Source organism: Microcaecilia unicolor, chromosome 1 (genome assembly GCF_901765095.1).
Source record: "Microcaecilia unicolor chromosome 1, aMicUni1.1, whole genome shotgun sequence".
Lineage (NCBI taxonomy): Eukaryota > Metazoa > Chordata > Amphibia > Gymnophiona > Siphonopidae > Microcaecilia > Microcaecilia unicolor.
In genome coordinates, this window is record NC_044031.1 from 763,571,848 (window position 1) to 763,593,064 (window position 21,217).

The following is a 21,217-nucleotide window of genomic DNA, read 5'->3' on the forward strand; positions in this document are numbered from 1 at the left end:
ATCAGACTATCACCGCATAACACGTACGTCCCCCGTGGATTTCTATTCCCTAAGTGTATCACTTTGCATTTCTTCACATTGAATTTTAATTGCCGAACCTTAGACCATTCTTCTAGCTTCTGCAGATCCTTTTTCATATTTTCCACTCCCTCCGGGGTGTCCACTCTGTTACAGATCTTAGTATCATCCGCAAAAAGGCAAACTTTACCTTCTAACCCTTCAGCAATGTCACTCACAAATATATTGAACAGAATCGGCCCCAGCACCAATCCCTGAGGCACACCACTACTCACCTTTCCCTCCTCTGAGTGAATTCCGTTAACCACCACTCTCTGGCGTCTGTCCGTCAACCAGTTCCTAATCCAGTTCACCACGTCGGGTCCTATCTTCAGCCTGTCTAGTTTATTCAAGAGCCTCCTGTGGGGAACTGTGTCAAAAGCTTTGCTGAAATCTAAGTAGATTACGTCTATAGCATGTCATTGATTCAATTCTCCGGTCACTCAGTCAAATAATTCAATGAGATTCGTTTGGCACGATTTACCTTTGGTAAAACCATGTTGTCTCGGATCTTGCAACTTATTGGCTTCCAGGAAATTCACTATCCTTTCCCTTCAGCATCACTTCCATTACTTTTCCAATAACCGAAGTGAGGCTTACCGGCCTGTAGTTTCCAGCTTCTTCCCTATCACCACTTTTGTGAAGAGGGACCACATCCCCTGTTCTCCACTCCCACGGAACCTCTCCCGTCTCCAAGGATTTATTAAACAAATCTTAAAGAGGACCCGCCAGAACCTCTCTGAGCTCCCTCAATATCCTGGGGTGGATACCGTCCGGTCCCATGGCTTTGTCCACCTTTAGATTTTCAATTTATTCATACACACTCTCTTCCGTGAACGGTGCTATATCCACTCCATTCTCATATGTACTTTTGCCCGTCAACTGTGGTCCTTCTCCAGGATTTTCTTCTGTGAAAACAGAACAAAAGTATCTGTTTAGCAAATTTGCTTTTTGTTCATCATTATCTACCTAGCGGTTCACAGTATCTTTCAGTCTCACAATTCCCTTTTTAGTCTTCCTCCTTTCACTAATTTACCTGAAGAAACTTTTGTCACCCCTCCTTACCTTTCTAGCCATTTGTTCTTCCGCTTTCACCAGATGTATCTCTCTCTGGGCTTCTTTCAGTTTCATCCAGTATTCCTCTCCGTGTTCCTCTTCTTGAGTTTTTCTGTATTTCAGGAACGCCAACTCTTTAGCCTTTATTTTCTCAGCCACTTGCTTGGAGAACCATATCGGTTTCCTTTTTCTCTTGCTTTATTTACTCTCCTTACATAAAGGTTTGTGGCCATATTTATAGCTTCTTTCAGCCTGGACCACTGTCCTTCCACTTCTCGTTTGTCCTCCCAGCCCATCAGCTCCTTCCTTAGGTATTCCCCCATTTTACTAAAGTCAGCCTGCTTGAAATCCAGGACTTTGAGTTTTGAGTGGCTGCCCTCCAGCTGTCATATCAAACCAAACTGTTTGATGGTCACTGCTGCCCAGGTGGACACCCACTCGGACATTTGACACACTATCCTCATTTGTGAGCACCAGATCCAGCGTCGCTCCCTCCCTCGTGGGTTCCGTCACCATTTGTCTGAGCAGAGCACTTTGAAAAAAAGCACGATCTCTCTACTTCTTTCCGATTCCGCAGATGGAACCTTCCAATCTACATCTGGCAGATTGAAATCTCCCAGCAACAGCACCTCCCTCTTCTTCCCAACTTTTGAATGTCTGCGATCAGATCTTTATCTAGTTCCTTCAATTGTGCCAGAGGTCTGTTGACAACACCCACGTGGACAGAGGTTCTATCATCTCTTTTTAAGGTGATCCATATCGCTTCTTCCTTTCCCCAGGCCCCTGTCATTTCAGTCGCTGCGATATCATTTCTCACATACAGAGCTACTCCTCCACCTTTACGACCCTCTCTATCCCTCCTAAATAGATTATAGCCTGGTATGTTTGCATCCCATTCATGGGAACCATTGAGCCAGGTCTCTGTGACTGCAACAATGTCTAAGTCTGCCTCCAACATCATGGCTTGAAGGTCATGAACTTTATTGCTTAGACTGGGAGCATTTGTGGTCATCGTTTTCCATCTACATTTCAATGGAATTTTTATCTTCCGTTTAGTTTCTTGTTTAGTCTCACTTCCTGCTGTGTTGGTAAGAAGTGATTTGCTAAGATTGTTGTTTTCATTGCTTTCTTTTCTACTGACACATCTTGTCTTTAGCTTTAGCTGGGAGTGACCACTTGGAGTGAACTGCCTCCATATGCCACCCACGCCTTCTAGTTTAAATGCCTAGAAATATATTGTCTGAATTTCTCAAGGATTTTTTTTCCTGCTACAGTGAGATGCAGCCCATGGTTACAGTATAGTCTTTTGTTTTTCCATTTATTGCCCTATCCTCCTATGTACCTAAATCCTTCTTGGTGACACCAGGCTTTGAGCCAGCTATTGAAATTCTCAGTACTTTGCAATCTTTTCTCTCCCTTTCCAAAGGTAGGCAGTACTTCAGAGAAAGCTATTGTTTGTATCAAAGGTTTGAACCCCTCTCCCAGCTCCTGAAAAGCTCTCTGCGTGGTAAGTGGGGTATTACTGGACAAGTCGTTCGTTCCCAGGTGGATAACAACATCAGTGTTTGACTCCTTAGTTTCTTCTCTGATTATAGAAAGGATTATAGGTTGCGCCTAACTGTGCGCAACCACTCATGAAAAAGTAAGAAACTAAGAAAAATGCCGAAAAACTGTCAAAAAATATGAGGAAGGGAAAAATAAATTAAATAAGGGAGATAATTACTTGCAGGGAAGGCACTCACGAAAGTGAAAAAAAAATTTCGAAAAAAAACCATGCAGCACGAGAAGACTACAAAATGTGTTCTCTCAGCTCCATGGAAAAAAGGAAACTGAGGGACCCTCGCTCTAGCATTGGGTGGGAAGGCACCAGTGCATTTGCAGTGGGAAGCTGCTAGAACTTTCTTTATTATTAGTGATTCTGCGTCTGTACCGGGGCTCTGTCGGATGATGTCATCTACATGTGGGAATAATGCGACCTGATTGTCCTCGGAGAACGTCATTCATGGGTCTTCTTAGATGCACGTACCTTGTGTTCGGTTTGAACCTGTGTGCCTTCTAGGAATTGATGCTTAGGCAGCTTCATTGGGAGTTCATGAACTGAGTTTTGACTAAGGTAGGCCTGGGTGATTGTTTTAAATCATGATTAAATGCTCTTTATACTAATCCTAAAGCATGTGTGATAGTCAATGCAGGCAATTCTGTCTTTTTTGAGCTTGGTAGGGGTTGCCCCTTGTTGCCGCAGCTTTTTGTTCCGGTTATGAAGCCACTCGCAGAGATGCTACAGATGAATCCTAGTATTAGTGGAGTTGGGGTTGGCGGTCAGGACTACAAAATGTCATTATTTTCTGACAATAGCCACTTGACCTTAACTAAGCCCCTTCATACAACTTCCGAATTTGCTAAGTTTGCTCGGGATTCTAAAGTCTCTGAGTTCTCAGTCAAGAACTTTGGAGGCCTTTGTAGAACTTTTCTTTTTGCTGGGTCAAGTCTGAGCTCAACTACTTGGGCATTAAGCTTCTACCATAATATACCTCCTTATTCAAAGCGAAAGCTACATACCTGTAGAAGGTATTCTCCGAGGACAGCAGGCTGATTGTTCTCACTGATGGGTGACGTCCACGGCAGCCCCTCCAATCGGAACACTTTACTAGCAAAGACCTTTGCTAGTCCTTGCATGCCGATACGCACCGCGCATGCGCGGCCGTCTTCCCGCCCGAACCGGCTCGTCTTCGCCAGTCCCATATGTAGCAAGACAAAGACAAAGGAAGACACAACTCCAAAGGGGAGGCGGGCGGGTTTGTGAGAACAATCAGTCTGCTGTCCTCGGAGAATACCTTCTACAGGTATGTAGCATTTGCTTTCTCCGAAGACAAGCAGGCTGCTTGTTCTCACTGATGGGGTATCCCTAGCCCCCAAGCTCACTCAAAACAACAAACATGGTCAATTGGGCCTCGCAACGGCGAGGACATAACTGAGATTGACCTAACAATTTATCCAACTAACTGAGAGTGTAGCCTGGAACAGAATAAACATGGGCCTAGGGGGGTGGAGTTGGATTCTAAACCCCGAACAGATTCTGAAGCACTGACTGCCCGAACCGACTGTCGCGTCGGGTATCCTGCTGCAGGCAGTAATGAGATGTGAATGTGTGGACAGATGACCACGTCGCAGCTTTGCAGATCTCTTCAATAGTGGCTGACTTCAAGTGGGCCACTGACGCAGCCATGGCTCTGACATTGTGAGCCGTGACATGACCCTCAAGAGCCAGCCCAGCCTGGGCGTAAGTGAAGGAAATGCAATCTGCTAGCCAATTGGATATGGTGCGTTTCCCCACAGCCACTCCCCTCCTGTTGGGATCAAAAGAAACAAACAATTGGGCGGACTGTCTGTTGGGCTGTGTCCGCTCCAGATAGAAGGCCAATGCTCTTTTGCAGTCCAATGTGTGCAGCTGACGTTCAGCAGGGCAGGAATGAGGACGGGGAAAGAATGTTGGCAAGACAATTGACTGGTTCAGATGGAACTCCAACACAAAATTTGGCAAGAACTTAGGGTGTGAGTGCGGAGGACTACTCTATTATGATGAAATCTGGTGTAAGGGGCCTGGGCTACCAGGGCCTGAAGCTCACTGACTCTACGAGCTGAAGTAACTGCCACCAAGAAAATGACCTCCAGGTCAAGTACTTCAGATGGCAGGAGTTCAGTGGCTCAAAAGGAGGTTTCATCAGCTGGGTGAGAACGACATTGAGATCCCATGACACTGTAGGAGGTTTTGACGGGGGGCTTTGACAAAAGCAAACCTCTCATGAAGCGAACAACTAAAGGCTGTCCTGAGATCGGCTTACCTTCCACACGGTAATGGTATGCACTGATTGCGCTAAGGTGAACCCTTACAGAGTTGGTCTTGAGACCAGACTCAGACAAGTGCAGAAGGTATTCAAGCAGGGTCTGTGTAGGACAAGAGCGAGGATCTAGGGCCTGGCTGTCACACCAGACGGCAAACCTCCTCCATAGAAAGAAGAACTCCTCTTAGGGAATCTTTCCTGGAAGCAAGCAAGATGCGGGAGACACCCCTCGACAGACCCAAAGAGGCAAAGTCTACGCTCTCAACATCCAGGCCGTGACAGCCAGAGACCGGAGGTTGGGATGCAGAAGCGCCCCTTCGTCCTGTGTGATGAGGGTCGGAAAACACTCCAATCTCCACGGTTCTTCGGAGGACAACTCCAGAAGAAGAGGGAACCAGATCTGACTTGGCCAAAAGAGAGCAATCAGAATCATTGGTGCCTCGGTCTTGCTTGAGTTTCAACAAAGTCTTCCCCAACAGAGGTATGGGAGGATAAGCATACAGCAGACCCTCCCCCCAGTCCAGGAGGAATGGCATCCGATGCCAGTCGCCGTTGGCTGAAGCCTGGAACAGAACTGAGGGACCTTGTGGTTGGCTCGAGATGCAAAGAGATCTACCAAGGGGGTGCCCACACCAGGAAGATCTGTCGCACTACTCGGGAGTTGAGCGACACTCGTGAAGGTGCATAATCCTGCTCAGTCTGCGGCCAGACTGTTGTTTACGCCTGCCAGGTATGTGGCTTGGAGCACCATGCCGTGACGGCGAGCCCAAAGCCACATGCTGACGGCTTTCCTGACACAGGGGGCGAGATCCGGTGCCACCCCTGATTGTTGAGGTAATACATGGCAACCTGGTTGTCTGTCTGAATTTGGATAATTTGGTGGGACAACTCGATCTATGAAAGCCTTTAGAGCGTTCCAGACCGCTACGTAACTCCAGGAGATTGATCTGCAAGATCGCGTTCCTGGGGGACCAGCTTCCACTGGGTGTGAAGCCCATCGACATGAGTCCCCACCCAGGAGAGACGCTCCCTAGTCAGCACTTTTGTGGCTGAGGAATTTGGAAGGGCGTCCCAGAGTCAAATTGGTCCAAATCGTCCACCAATACAGGGATTTGAGAAAACTCGTGGACAGGTGGATCACGTCTTCTAGGTCCCCAGCAGCCGAAACCACTGGGAAGCTAGGGTCCATTGAGCAGGATCGCATGTGAAGGTGGGCCATGGGAGTACATGAACTGTGGAGGCCATGTGGCCCAGCAATCTCAACATCTGCCGAGCTGTGATCTGCTGGGACGCTCACTCCCACGAGACGAGGGACAACAAGTTGTTGGCTCTCGTCTCTGGGAGATAGGCACGAGCCGTCCGAGAATCCAGCAGAGCTCCTATGAATTCGAGTCTCTGTACTGGGAGAAGGTGGGACTTTGGATAATTTATCACAAACCCCAGTAGCTCCAGGAGGCGAATAGTCATCTGCATGGACTGTAGAGCTCCTGCCTCGGATGTGTTCTTCACCAGCCAATCGTCGAGATAGGGGAACACGTGCACTCCGAGCCTACGAAGCGCCGCTGCTACTACAGCCAAGCACTTCGTGAACACTCTGGGCGCAGAGGCGAGCCCAAAGGGTAGCACACAGTACTGGAAGTGACGTGTGCCCAGCTGAAATCGCAGGTACTGTCTGTGAGCTGGCAGTATCGGGATGTGCGTGTAGGCGTCCTTCAAGTCCAGAGAGCATAGCCAGTCGTTTTCTTGAATCATGTGAAGAAGGGTGCCCAGGGAAAGCATCCTGAACTTTTCCTTGACCAGATATTTGTTCAGGGCCCTTAGGTCTAGGATGGGACACATCCCCCCTGTTTTCTTTTCCACAAGGAAGTACCTGGAATAAAATCCCAGCCCTTCTTGCCCGGATGGCACGGGCTCGACGCATTGGCGCTGAGAAGGGCGGAGAGTTCCTCTGCAAGTACCTGCGTGTGCTGGAAGCTGTAAGACTGAGCTCCCGGTGGGCAATTTGGAGGTTTGGAGGCCAAATTGAGGGTGTATCCTTGCCGGACTATTTGAAGAACCCAACGGTCGGAGGTTATCAGAGGCCACCTTTGGTGAAAAACTTTCAACCTCCCCCCGACCGCCAGGTCGCCCAGCACTGACACGTTGATGTCGGCTATGCTCTGCTGGAGCCAGTCAAAAGCTCGCCCCCTGCTTTTGCTGGGGAGCCGTGGGGCCTGCTGAGGCGCACGTGCTGGACGAGAGCAGAGCGCGCTGGGGCTTAGCCTGGGCCGAGGCTGTCGAGAAGGAGGATTGTACCTACGCTTACCAGAAAGAGTAGGGAACAGTCTTCCTTCCCCCATAAAAACGTCTACCTGTGGAGATAGAAGCTGAAGGCTGCCGGCGGGAGAACTTGTCGAAAGCGGTATCCCGCTGGTGGAGCTGCTCTACCACCAGTTCCATTTTGTCTCCAAAAATATTGTCCGCTCGGCAAGTAGACTCCGCAATCCGCTGCTGGATCCTATTCTCCAGGTCAGAGGCACGCAGCCATGAGAGTCTGCGCATCACCACACCTTGAGCAGCGGCCCTGGACGCAACATCAAAGGTATCATATACCCCTCTGGCCAGGAATTTTCTGCACGCCTTCAGCTGCCTGACCACCTCCTGAAATGGCTTGGCTTGCTCAGGAGGGAGCTTGTCCACCAAGCCCGCCAACTGCCGCACTTTGTTCCGCATGTGTATGCTCGTGTAGAGCTGGTAAGACTGGATTTTGGCCACGAGCATAGAAGAATGGTAGGCCTTCCTCCCAAAGGAGTCTAAGGTTCTAGAGACCTTGCCCGGGGCGCCGAAGCATGCTCCCTAGAACTCTTAGCCTTCTTTAGGGCCAGATCCACAACACCAGAGTCGTGAGGGCAACTGATAGGTGCGCATCAGCTCTGGGTCCCCATGGATCGGTACTGGGACTCAATCTTCTTGGGAATGTGGGGATTACTTAGAGGCTTGGTCCAGTTCGCCAGCAATGTCTTTTTTAGGACATGATGCATGGGTACTGTGGACGCTTCCTTAGATGGAGAAGGATAGTCCAGGAGCTCAAACATTTCAGCCCTGGGCTCGTCCTCCACAACCACTGGGAAGGGGATGGCCGTAGACATCTCCCGGACAAAGGCCGCAAAAGACAGACTCTCGGGAGGAGAAAGCTGCCTTTCAGGGGAGGGAGTGGGATCAGAAGGAAGGCCATCAGACTCCTCGTCAGAGAAATATCTGATGTCCTCCTCCTCCTCCCACGAGGCCTCACCATCGGTATCAGACACAAGTTCATGAACCTGTGTCTGAAGCCATGCCCGGCTCGACTCCGTGGAAACACGGCCACGGTGTGAGCGTCGAGAGGTAGACTCCCTCGCCAGCACCGGCGGGAAGACGGCCGCGCATGCACGGTGCACATCGGCGCGCGAGGACTAGCAAAGGCCTTTGCTAGTAAAGTGTTCCGATTGGAGGGGCTGCCGTGGACGTCACCCATCAGTGAGAACAAGCAGCCTGCTTGTCCTCGGAGAATGCTAATTATCCTCTGCTGGTTGCTGAGATCTGTCGAAACCTGGAGAAATGGCAAATTGTTCTTTTATCCTGGTTTGGCAGAATTGCAGTCACACACATGAATGCTCTTCCACGCCATTTATATATGACACATTAAGCAACCCAGAATGCCTAGGGCAGTTTTGTGTTAGGGCAGGAAGCAGAGAGGAATGAGCGTTCCTAACCCTAATCTTTACTAGGCAGTCCAGCTCAAAAGGGGAAACTGATTGGCAGCAGAATCACCCATAAGTTACGGATTAAGATCGATCAGGCCTACTGGGGTCTACAGACCTCTTATCTCTATGTAGTGGTCCCTTGTTCACATCAAATGGCAGGTACTTGTAGCTCAGCAGTGTTTGCTACCTTTTGGGTTTTGGATTTATCAGCTGTCAACCCTGATTATCTTTCTCAACATACCCTATAGTGGACAATCCACTTTTCCCTCTGGGCCTTGGTCCTAATATCTTCAGGATTTGGTCTTCTTTGGATGTTTCTCTTTGGGGACAGGTTCTGGTTGTCTTTAGTAACAATTTGGAAAAAGATTCATCGGTGACCCATTTTTCTTTTACTGATACTCTTCATCAGTTTCATTTATATGTGCAGTGGCTGAACACATGCAATTCTAATTTACAATTTACAGCTCACTGAATGACAAACCTTTCTAAAACCCAAACACACTAAATTGCTTTTAACCACATCCACTGGCAACATGTTCCAAAGCTTAATTTGTTGAGTGAAAAATATTTTCTTCTATTTATTTTACTACTACTTATCATTTCTATAGCACCTACTAGACGTACGCAGCGCTGTACACTTGAACATGAAGAGACAGTCCCTGCTCGACAGAGCTTCAGGTTTACCATCAACGGTTTGGTTTGATATGACTGCTGTAGTGGAGGGCAGCCACTCAAAACTCAAAGTCTGGATTTCAAGCGTGCTGACTTTACTAAAATGGGGGAATACCTGAGGAAGGAACTGATGGGCTGGGAGGAAGTACAAGAAGTGGAAGGACAGTGGTCCAGGCTGAAGAAGCTATAAATAGGCTACAAACCTTTATGTAAGGAAAGTAAATAAAAGCAAGAGAAAAAGGAAACCGATATTGGTCTCCAAGCAAGTGGCCTGAGAAAATAAAGGCTAAAGAGTTGGCGTTCCAGAAATACACAAAACTCAAGAACAGGAACACGGGAAGGAATACCGGAGGAAGCTGAAAGAAGCCAAGAGAGAGATACGTCTGGCAAAAGCGCAAGCGGAAGAACAAATGGCTAGAAATGTAAGGAGGGGTGACAAAAGTTTCTTCAGGTATATTAGTGAAAGGAGAATGACTAAAAAGGAATTGTGAGACTAAAGATACTGCGAACCGCTATGTAGATAGTGATGAAGGAAAAGCAAATTTGCTAAATAGATACTGTTGTTCTGTTTTCACAGAAGAAAATCCTGGAGCAGGACCGCGATGGACTGGAAAAAGTACAAATGATAGTGGAGTGAATACAGCATCATTTACAGAAGAGAGTGTGTATGAACACTTGTAAAGCTAAAGGTGGACAAAGCCATGGGACCGGACGGTATCCACCCCAGGATATTAAGGGAGCTCAGAGAGGTCCTGGCGGGTCCTCTTAAAGATTTGTTTAATAAATCCTTGGAGACGGGAGATGTTCCGAGGGATTGGAGAACGGCGGAGGTGGTCCCTCTTCACAAAAGTGGTGATAGGGAAGTAGCTGGAAACTACGGTAAGCCTCACTTTGGTTATTGGAAAAGTAATGGAAGCGATGCTGAAGGAAAGGATAGTGAATTTCCTGGAAGCCAATAAGTTGCAAGATCCGAGACAACATGGTTTTACCAAAGGGAAATCGTGCCAAACGAATCTCATTGAATTTTTTGATTGGGTGACAGGAGAATTGAATCAGGGACGAGCTATGGACGTAATCTACTTAGATTTCAGCAAAGCTTTTGACACAGTTCCCCACAGGAGGCTCTTAAATAAACTGGATGGGCTGAAGATAGGACCTCAAGTGGTGAACTGGATTAGGAACTGGTTGACGGACAGACACCAGAGGGTGGTGGTGAATGGAGTTAGCTCGGAGGAGGGAAAGGTGAGTAGTGGAGTGCCTCAAGGATCGGTGCTGGGGCCAATTCTGTTCAATATATTTGTGAGTGACCTTGCCAAAGGTTTAGAAGGTAAAGTTTGCCTATTTGCAGATGATACTAAGATCTGTAACAGAGTGGACACCCCGGAGGGAGTGGAAACATGAAAAGGATTTGAAGAAGCTAGAACAATGGTCTAATGTCTGGCAATTAAAATTCAATGCGAAGAAAATGCAAAGTGATGCACTTAGGGAATAGAAATCCACGGGAGACGTATGTGTTAGGTGGCGAGAGTCTGATAGGTTCAGACGGGGAGAGGGACCTTGGGTGATAGTATCTGAGGATTTGAAGGTGACGAAACAGTGTGACAAGGCGGTGGCTGTATCTAGAAGTGTGTTGGGGCTGTATAGAGAGAGGTGTGACCAGCAGAAGAAAGGGGGTGTTGATGCCTCTGTATAAGTCGTTGGTGAGGCCCCATCTAGAGTACTGTGTTCAGTTTTGGAGGCCGTATCTTGCTAAGGATGTAAAAAGAATCGAAGCGGTGCAAAGAAAAGCTACGAGAATGGTATGGGATTTGCGTAACAAGACGTATGAGGAGAGACTTGCTGATGTCCTGTTTCTGCTATAGGTGAGCCCTTAGGTTCCCTGAGGCCCCGCAAGACCTCAGAGGACAGCCGCGCACCCCGAATCTTCACCCGCGGCGACCGCCGTTCACCAAGGGTTGAGCCCCCAGCTGCAGGCGGCCAGCAGGACTGCTGGAACCGCGGGGTGACGGCCGGCCTGGCTGGTAGTCAGCAACTCAGTCTCTGAAGGGCAAGCTAAGCAAAGGACGGCTAGCACTGAAGAGGAACACAGTCTCTGAAGACAGCTAGCAAGGACGGCTAGCACTGAAGGGGAGCACAGTCTCTGAAGACAGCTAGCAAGGACGGCTAGCACTGAAGGGGAGCACTGTCTTTGAAGACAGCTAGCAAGGACGGCTAGCACTGAAGGGGAGCACAGTCTCTGAAGACAGCTGGCAAGGACGGCTAGCACTGAAGAGGAACACAGTCTCTGAAGGTGGCTAGCAAGGACGGCTAGCACTGAAGATGGACCCAGTCTCTGAAGGTGGCTAGCAAGGACGGCTAGCACTGAAGAGGAACACAGTCTCTGAAGGTGGCTAGCAAGGACGGCTAGCACTGAAGATGGACCCCAGTCTCTGAAGGTGGCTAGCAAGGACGGCTAGCACTGGAAGATGGACCCAGTCTCTAAAGGTGGCTAGCAAAGGACGGCTAGCACTGAAGATGGACCCAGTCTCTGAAGGTGGCTAGCAAGGACGGCTAGCACTGAAGATGGACCCAGTCTCTAAAGGTGGCTAGCAAGGACGGCTAGCACTGAAGAGGAACACAGTCTCTGAAGGTGGCTACACTCTGAGATCCACTGTCGGCTTCTGACATCTGAAACGGAAGCACTGGACCCTTCCAGTTCCGTTGTTTAATCTCCCGCCTAGTCCATCCCTTCCCCGTAAGAGGAGCCAATCCCCTGGCCCTGGCAGGCAAAGAGCGCCTGGATTGGCCAGCCTGCCTGGCAGGCGGAGTCTCCGCCTCAACGCGCCAATCCGGGCGCGAGTAGGTGGAGCTTCCTCGTTGGTCGGCTCTCCGGGCCAGGGAGACGTCCGACGCCGCCATCTTGGCCGGCGGTGCTCCCTTCTCCGAGGCCGGCGTTCGCTCCAGCGGGTCGCCCGGCCTCGGACCGACCCGCGGCAGTGCCGGCTCGTCTCCGCCGCCCTTGACACCGCGAGCCCGCCGACCATCGCCTCCCCCCCCCCCCCCCCCCCCCCGCGGGAGCACAGGTAAAGACCCGGGACGGGACAGCTGACCTGAACATGTATACCCTGGAGGAAAGGAGAAACAGGGGTGATATGATACAGACGTTCAAATATTTGAAAGGTATTAATCCGCAAACGATCTTTCTGGAGATACGACAGGCCGTGTAGAACGAGGAGGAATTGAAATGAGATTGAAGGGGGGCAGACTCAAGAAAAATGTCAGGAAGTATTTCTTCACGGAGAGAGTGGTGGATGCTTGGAATGCCCTCCCGCGGGAGGTGGTGGAGAGGAAAACGGTAACGGAATTCAAACATGCGTGGGATAAACATAAAGGAATCCTGTTCAGAAGGAAAGGATCCTCAGGAGTTTAACCGAGATTGTATAGCAGAGCCGGTAGTGGGAGGCGGGGCTGGAGGTTGGGAGGCGGGGATAGTGCGGGGCAGACTTTTAGGGTCTGTGCCAGAGCCAGTGGTGGGATGCGGGACTGGAGGTTGGGAGGCAGGGATAGCGCTGGGTAGACTTATAAGGTCTGTGCCAGAGCCGGTGGTGGGAGGCGGGGATAGTGCTGGGCAGACTTATACGGTCTGTGCCAGAGCCGGTGGTGAGAGGCGGGGATAGTGCTGGGCAGACTTATACGGTCTATGCCAGAGCCGGTGGTTGGGAGGCGGGGATAGTGCTGGGCAGACTTATACGGTCTATGCCAGAGCCGGTGGTTGGGAGGCGGGGCTAGTGCTGGGCAGACTTATATACACAAAAGTAGCACACATGAGTTGTCTTGTTGGGTAGACTGGATGGACCGTGCAGGTCTTTTTCTGCCGTCATCTACTATGTTACTATGTTACCCATTCTACTTCACTCAGGATTTTGTAGAGCTCTATCATAACTCCCTCAACCATCTCTTCCCCAAGTTGAAGAGCCACAACTTCTCAAGCTTGCTGCATTTCAGAACCTGGTTCGCTCATATTGCATACCTGTGGAGGAGTAGTCTAAAGGTTAGTACAGTGGGCTGAGATCCTGGGGAACAGAGTTCAATTCTCACTGCAGCTCCTTGTGACCCTGGGCAAGTTACTTAACCCTCCCATTGCCCCAGGTAGAAATAAAACTTAAATTGTGAGCCCTCTAGGGACAGAAAAAGTACTTGCATATAATGTGTACAATGCTGTGTACATCTAGTAGCACTATAGAAATGATAAGTAGTAGTAGTAGAATCCCATGGTTTTACGTATTGACAACTGGCACACTTACTATCAAACGTAAGTTCTCCAGAGAGGCTACTTTTGGGGAAGAGCTATGTGAGGATTTCAGATATAAGAAGGGCAATATTTCAGCAATATACAGGCAATAGCTAAATTGTGCTCCAAGGACACTTATTCAATGGGGAAACGATTTACATGTGCATTATAATGAAGCTGATTGGAGACAAATGGAAACTGTTGTAACAAAAAAATTGGTGTTGCAGTTAAATGTCCAAAAGAATAATTATGTTTTTTTTATTGTTGGTATTTAACTGCTGAGTGCTTACATCATTATATCCCCTCAGTCTTACCCCTTTGTTGGCAAACATGTAGACAGAGAGGAACAATGGCTCATATTTGGTGTCCCAGGGCTCAGACCTACTGGAAAACCATTCAATATCACATTCAACTGTGGTCAGGTTGGGAGATTCCTTGGGATCTAGCCACTTTTTATCAAATCTGAAAGTCCTTGCTCCGACACTTACGCATAACACTTTTCTTAGATTTTGCTTTAGTACTGCCAAATTAATCTTAGCAGGGAGTATGAAAGAATTTGGGGGGGGGGGGGGGGGGGGGGGGGGGGGGGGTTATCCTCTATAGACAAATGGCTAGCTAAGCTCTGGTACATGTATGATATGGAAAGCTGTTGGCCCAGCAGAGGAAGTCCACTTGTGAGAGGGAAAAGATCTGGACGCCTCCGATTACATTACGAGAACCTGGGACTTTAGCTTCATTTGCACTGGGCATACTTATTTTTACGTTAACAATCTGGGGACACTCATACCATTCTGTCCTTGGGGTTGTGGGTGGGTGGGGGAATTAAGTTAGGTTGCAATGGTACTCTTTGGTACTGTGATGGGAGGCCTGGGGGATAGGATTAAAACGTGGTTTAAAAACTTATTACATTGGAATAGATTGATGCTTAGTTGTCTGTTATTTTCTGTTGATATCAGCAGCAATTTGCTTGTTTCTTATATTGTAATTCTCTTCATGTTGTTTCAATAAAGTTCTTCCACAAATTAAAAAAAAAAAAAAGAAAAAGCTCAGTACAGTGATTCAAATCTTGGGAACACTATTATCTACATATCACATGACAACTTCCAGAATGACAGAGATAGGTACAGTACTTTTGTCCATGATTAATAGGGAATGTAGGTAAAGACCTGATATCTAGAAAATATAGTGCAGAAAAATGGGGAAAGCAGAGAGGAAATACGAAGGGTACAGAAAGACAAGAAAGGAGACAAAGGACTAAACAGAATTGTGCAGTTTCTTCAGGAGCTACTCTTGGAACTGCCCAGCCCTGGGTGTAAATACTGGCAAGGATAGAGGGAAAAGCATTCAGTTATCTGTCTGTATCATTGCACATATGATTTGCTGTCTGTGTTCAAGACTTGCTCCGTACCTTGAAGTTCTTATTAATGTACTTGGAGGAAAGGATCAATCCTGGGAAATTGCTGGGCAGGTCCAGCCTTTGGAAAAACCAAACCAAGTTCCAGAAGATGATGGGATGATGGTCCACAAATCCTGCAACAGTCAGCACATTATCACCCTCATTTTCCAGCAAGCTTTCCATCTCTTTCCAGACTACCAGAGGACTCAGATAAGGGACAGTAATGGGCTCTGTATTGGGCAAATGCCATTCTAAACTTGAGGGATCCTGAAAGAAAGGAGAAAGAAAATGGCAAAACATTAGCATTCCTATAGGAATCAAAATGTCCCTTTAATAAGCAATGGGTAAAACTGTATGTAACAAGAGCAAGGATGAAAGCTCCTGGCTTTTTTGCAGGATGCTGTAGTACTAAGAACCATTCATATCTCCTTTTCAATGCACATCTTTTTGAAAAATGTGAACAGTCTTAACTGAAACAGTGATTATGTTCAATAAGGATTTTATATAATGCTAACAGTGTTATTCTTTTACTGATATCAGTTTCATTTATATGTCCAGTGGCTGAATACATGCAATTCTAAAATGAAGATACATACCTGTAGCAGGTATTCTCTGAGGACAGCAGGATGATTATTCTCACCATTGGGTTGTCGTCCGCGACGGCCCAGGAGACCGGCAAAAACTTGACAGCAAACGAAGAAGTCTCTCGAACGCTCCGTTATGCGGGAAGAGCGCACCGCACATGCGCGAATGGCTTCCCGCAGTGACACGAACGTGAGTCCCTCAGTTTAATAAAAAAAACAAACCAGAAACTAGAACAACTCCAAGGGGAGGAGGGCGGGTATGTGAGAATAATCAGCCTGCTGACCTCGGTTTTGGTTCGGCTTTAACCCAAGTTCCTGATGAAAAGACTCATTGAAACCCGTGGAGTCGGGCATTTCCAGGGGAAGCCAAATTCAGTTAGAGGACAAGAGTGAAGCAGCAAGTCAAGCAACACAGCGCACCTTGTAGAGAACGTTAAGAGATAAGTTCATGTTTTGAGTTATTTTGTTTAAGCTCTATAATATAGGCTATAGCACACAAAAAATAAGAGTGACCCAATGAAAAAAGTGCTAAACCACTTGGCATTGAAAAAACATATTGCCTTAAACAGTAGTTTTTTTGCTGAGGGCACTCTGTAATAAAAGCAAGAAAAAAGGAAAAAAGTAGACATATTTAAATGCTGGTAGCCTTATTTATATTTCGGCATATTTAGTCTTGGTTTTAGTAGTTTATGTTACCATTGATTTTCCAGGGACTGTGGGATTTAATTGGTGAATATCCGGTGCTAGTGTGGAGACAGACTAAAAATATGATTGGGACAAATCAAAGGCCTGGTCCTGGAGAGACTTTTGCACTGGTACCAACTCCTCTCGGTGCCGACATTCCTCACCGGTGATACCAGTTTCCTGGAGTTCCTGGCACCATGCTTTGAAGTGGTCCAGTGTTGATGCTTCTTTACCTCCACCTGATATCAAGATCCCTTGGTGCCGACGAGGACAATGTTGAATCTTTCTGTGTCCTAGTGTCAAGTCCAAGGATGCTTGGCTTGGACAGGTGCTATCGACGCTTGATGTTCAGGCAGACAGACCTCCTCGGTGCTGTCATGTCCAATGCAGCTCTGAGAGCCGTGGGTCCAATGCCCCCAATGCAGACATCAATGGACTGGACTGACAAGTGCAAAAAAGTCTCTTGTAGAGCAACTCTCGACTCTTAAGGTTCCTTTTTTTGCATTTGAGGACAGGTTTAAAATTAGAGGCTTTATGGTCAGGTCCAAGGCACAGCAAGATCCAGTTGTGACCGCCAGACACAGACACGACCTTGCTGCACTGAAAACATTTTTTTTAAACCACTAGGAGTTTTTTAGGGCATCAGAAGAAAAATAGCTAAAGCAAAATCAAACGGCTCAATTTTTAAAGAAAAAGGGGGAAACCAGTCCTGGTTGGAGATGCGAAAAAAACGACAACTTAAAAGGGATGAAACTGCTAAGAAAAGCTAACAGGAGAAACAAAAAGGGGGAAAAAATGGTCCTGCAATACTCCCACAGGAAAAAAAATATCACAAGGCAAGAAAGGCCGCCAAGAGAAACCCACTGGGAAGAGAGTAGACAAAAATATGTCCTCTCAGCTCCACAGAAAAATGACGACTACTTGATCTCGTGCGAGTGAGGCAGGTGGGAAGGTACATGTGCCTGCTCAGTCAAGGCTGCAAAAAGCTTCTAGAAATAGAATTCTGGGTAGTGTCCATGCCGAACTCCGTCGGATGATGTCACCCATATGTGGTAATTGACGTCCTGCTTGTCCTCGGAGAATATGAAGATACATACCTGTAGCAGGTATTCTCCGAGGACAGCAGGCCCAATATTCTCACTGATGGGGTATCCCTAGCCCCCAGGCTCACTCAAAACAATGAACATTGGTCAACTGGGCCTCGCAATGGCGAGGGAATAACATAGATTTACCTAAAAAGAAATACAACTAAGTGAGAGTGCAGCCTAGAACAGAACAGAAATGGTCCTAGGAGGGTGGAGTTGGATTCTAAACCCCAAACAGATTCTGCAGCATCGACTACCCAAACCAACTGTCGCGTCGGGTATCCTGCTGAAGGCAGTAGTGAGATGTGAATGTGTGGACTGAAACACGTTGCAGCTTTGCAAATCTCTTCAATGGAGGCTGACTTCAAGTGAGCCACTGACGCAGCCATGGCTCTAACATTATTATTTTTTACATTTGTATCCCACCTTTTCCCACCTATTTGCAGGCTCAAAGTGGCTTACATAGTTTTGTTAACACAATTAGTCCTGGATGTCAGGTACAATTATTGTTGTACAGAGATTAGTTAAGGGAAGAAGTAGAGAGTAGAAGGCAGGCATTTATTAGGTATAGTAGGCGGTAGGTTTTCAGCAGTGGATTAGATCCCCTGTGGCCTAGCACCACTGGGAAGCTAGGGTCCATTGAGCTGATCTCATATTTAGGCGTGCCATGGGAGTCACATGAACTGTGCAAGCTATGTGCCCTAAAAGTCTCAACATCTGGAAGAAGGGCCCTGATGCGCTCGTCTAGAGCTTCCATCGGAAAAGGCTGGGGGGCTGGTGCAGGAGTCGGTGCCAGAATCTGAGGAGGTACCAGGCTGCCAGATGACCGACACATCGGCACTTCTTGTATGGGGGGTGAGCGGTCCTCCCGGTGCCGACGCTTGTTGGGTGCCAACTGCTTCGGCTCCGCGGAGCTCTTGGTACCGTGCATGAAAGGAGACAGATGACGGTGCTTCTTAGCCTTCGCTCGACGCCCGTCATAGAGACTCCTCGGTACCGAAGACGAGGAATCCTCACGCCTCCCTGGGGCCGGGTCCAATGAAGGTCAGTCCAGGGGGGCCTGCATAGCAGTAGGCCTCGAGATAGGTGGAAACCCTACTACGAATACTTAACATTTCTAGAGCTCCACTAGGGTTACGCAGCGCTGTACAGTTTAACAAAAAGGGACAGACCCTGCTCAAAGGAGCTTACAATCTAAAGGACGAAATGTCGAGTTGGGGCAGTCTAGATTTCTTGAATAGTGGTTAGGTGCCGAAGGCGACATTGAAGAGGTGGGCTTTGAGCAACGATTTGAAGATGGGCAGGGAGGGGGCCTGGCGTATGGGCTCAGGGAGTTTATTCCAAGCAGGGGGTGAGGCGAGGCAGAAAGGGCGGAGGTGGTAGAGAAGGGTACTGAAAGGAGGGATTTGTCTTGAGAGCGGAGGTTACGGGCAGGAATGTAAGGGGAGATGAGGGTAGAGAGGTAAGGAGGGGCTGCAGATCAAGTGCATTTGTAGGTTAGTAGGAGAAGCTTGAACTGAATACGGTACCTGATCGGAAGCCAGTGAAGTGATTTGAGGAGAGGGGTGATATGAGTATATCGGTCCAGGCGGAAGATAAGATGTGCAGCAGAGTTCTGGATAGATGGCAAAGTGGGAGGCCAGTGAGGAGTAGGTTGCAGTAGTCAAGGCGAGAGGTAATGAGAGAGTGGATGAGAGTTTGGGTGGTGTGCTCAGAGAGGAAAGGGTGAATTTTGCTGATGTTATAGAGGAAGAAGCGACAGGTCTTGGCTATCTGCTGGATATGCGCAGAGAAGGAGAGGGAGGAGTCGAAGATGACTCCGAGGTTGCGGGCAGATGAGACAGGGACAATGAGGGTGTTATCAACTGAGATAGAGAGTGGAGGGAGAGGAGAAGTGGGTTTGGGTGGGAAGACAATAAGCTCGGTCTTGGCCATGTTCAGTTTTAGGTGGCGGTTGGACATCCAGGCAGCAATGTCGGATAAGCAGGCTGATACTTTGGCCTGGATTTCCGCAGTGATGTCTGGTGTGGAGAGGTAAAGCTGGGTGTCATCAGCATAGAGATGATATTGGAAACCATGAGATGAGATCAGGGAGCCCAGGAAAGAGGTGTAAATTGAAAAAAGAAGGGGTCCAAGGACAGATCCCTGAGGAACTCCAACAGAGAGCGGAATGGGGGTGGAGGAAGAGCCATGAGAATGTACTCTGAAGGTAGGGTGGGAGAGATAAGAGGAGAACCCTCTCGATGCCTTGCTGCTCCCAGTGCAATGCGGTCGTTTGGCAGCCATTACCTGAGCTCTCGGTGTCGCTGCTTCCTTTGACGTCGATGCCGCCGACCTCGGTACCGATGTCGATACTGACGTTGAAGGGCCGGACCGATCAGAAAAAAGTTTCTCACGTTGAGCCTCCCGAGCCACTTGGGTCCGTTTCTTCATCAAAAGACACAGCTTACAGGCAGCTGGCAGATGGTCGGGCCCAAGGCACTGAAGACACCACGTGTGGGGGTCGGTACCGAGATGGTCCGGTTGCAGCGAGTACAACGCTTAAAGCCACTGGGAGTCCTCGATGACATGGACAGAAAAACAGCGGCTGCGAAATAAAAAGGCACAAAAAGAGGACAAAAGACCTGGCCGAGCAGCCTAAGGGCAGCCGCAACGAAAAAGAAAGGAAACTTAGAAAAGTTGAGAAAAATAAGGAAAATACTATTTATCTATTTTTCTTTTTAGTTTAAGAAACACTAGAACAGGAAGCTAAAGAAAACAAAAAAGGCAAAAAACACCAAAAAAGGTTTCCTGAGCTGTAAGAACGAAGAAAATTACGTGGTCACTCTAAAGCGGATCAAAGAAACTGAGTAAGGGCATGCTTGCATCTCAGGTGGGAAGCCGTTTGCACATGCGCGGTGCGTTTGGCCCACGCAACGGAGCATTCTGGAGACTTCTTTTGACTTTGAAGTTTTGTTCCGGTCTCCTGGGCCATCGCGGAGGACGGCCCATCAATGAGAATATTAAGCCTGCTTGTCCTCAGAGAAAAAAAATATCATAAGGCAGGAAAGGCCGCCAAGAGAAAACCACTGTGAAGAGAGTAGACAAAAATAGGTCCTCTCAGCTCCACAGAAAAATGAAGACTACCTGGTTTCGTGCGAGTGAGGCAGGTGGGAAGGTACATGTGCCTGCTCAGTCAAGGCTGCAAAAAGCTTCTAGAAATAGAATTCTGGGTAGGGTCCATGCCGGACTCCGTCGAATGATGTCACCCATATGTGGTAATTGACGTCCTGCTTGTCCTCGAAGTGTTCCTATAAAATTACCCCAGGAGTTACACATGCAAAAATACACTCTGAAAGAAAGCACATACTTTTATGCGACCCAGGAGTAGGTTAGTTCAGGGTGCGTTTTAAGTGGAGCACAGGCATGTCATGATTAACATAGGTATTTTATAAAGCGAATGCTGCATACCTGTAGAAGGTATTCTCCGAGGACAGCAGGCTGATGGTTCTCACAAATGGGTGACGTCCACGGCAGCCCCTCCGATCGGAGATCTTCCTAGCAACAGAGTTTGCTAGTTCTCGCGCGTGCCCGCGATGCGCACATGCGCGGCCGTCTTCCCGCCCGAAATCGCTCGTGTTCGCTAGTCCCGTACCAAGCAAAAACAAGAGAAGGGAAGACACAACTCCAAGGGGAGGCGGGGGGGTAGGTGAGAACAATCAGCCTGCTGTGCTCGGAGAATACCTTCTACAGGTATGTAGCATTCGCTTTCTCCGAGGACAAGCAGGCTGCTTGTTCTCACAAATGGGGTATCCCTAGCCCCCAGGCTCACTCAAACAACAAACATTGGTCAATTGGGCCTTGCAACGG

General features: G+C 48.3%; 1 protein-coding gene across 1 annotated transcript in view; it reads right to left on the bottom strand.

Moving 5' to 3' along the window:
* Positions 1 to 21,217, bottom strand: part of DENND4A (DENN domain containing 4A) — a 576,041-nt gene that overhangs the window by 65,821 nt on the left and 489,003 nt on the right. Inside the window, 1 exon segment of the mRNA XM_030189785.1 lies at positions 15,028 to 15,282. Coding sequence (XP_030045645.1) covers positions 15,028 to 15,282 — 255 coding nt within the window.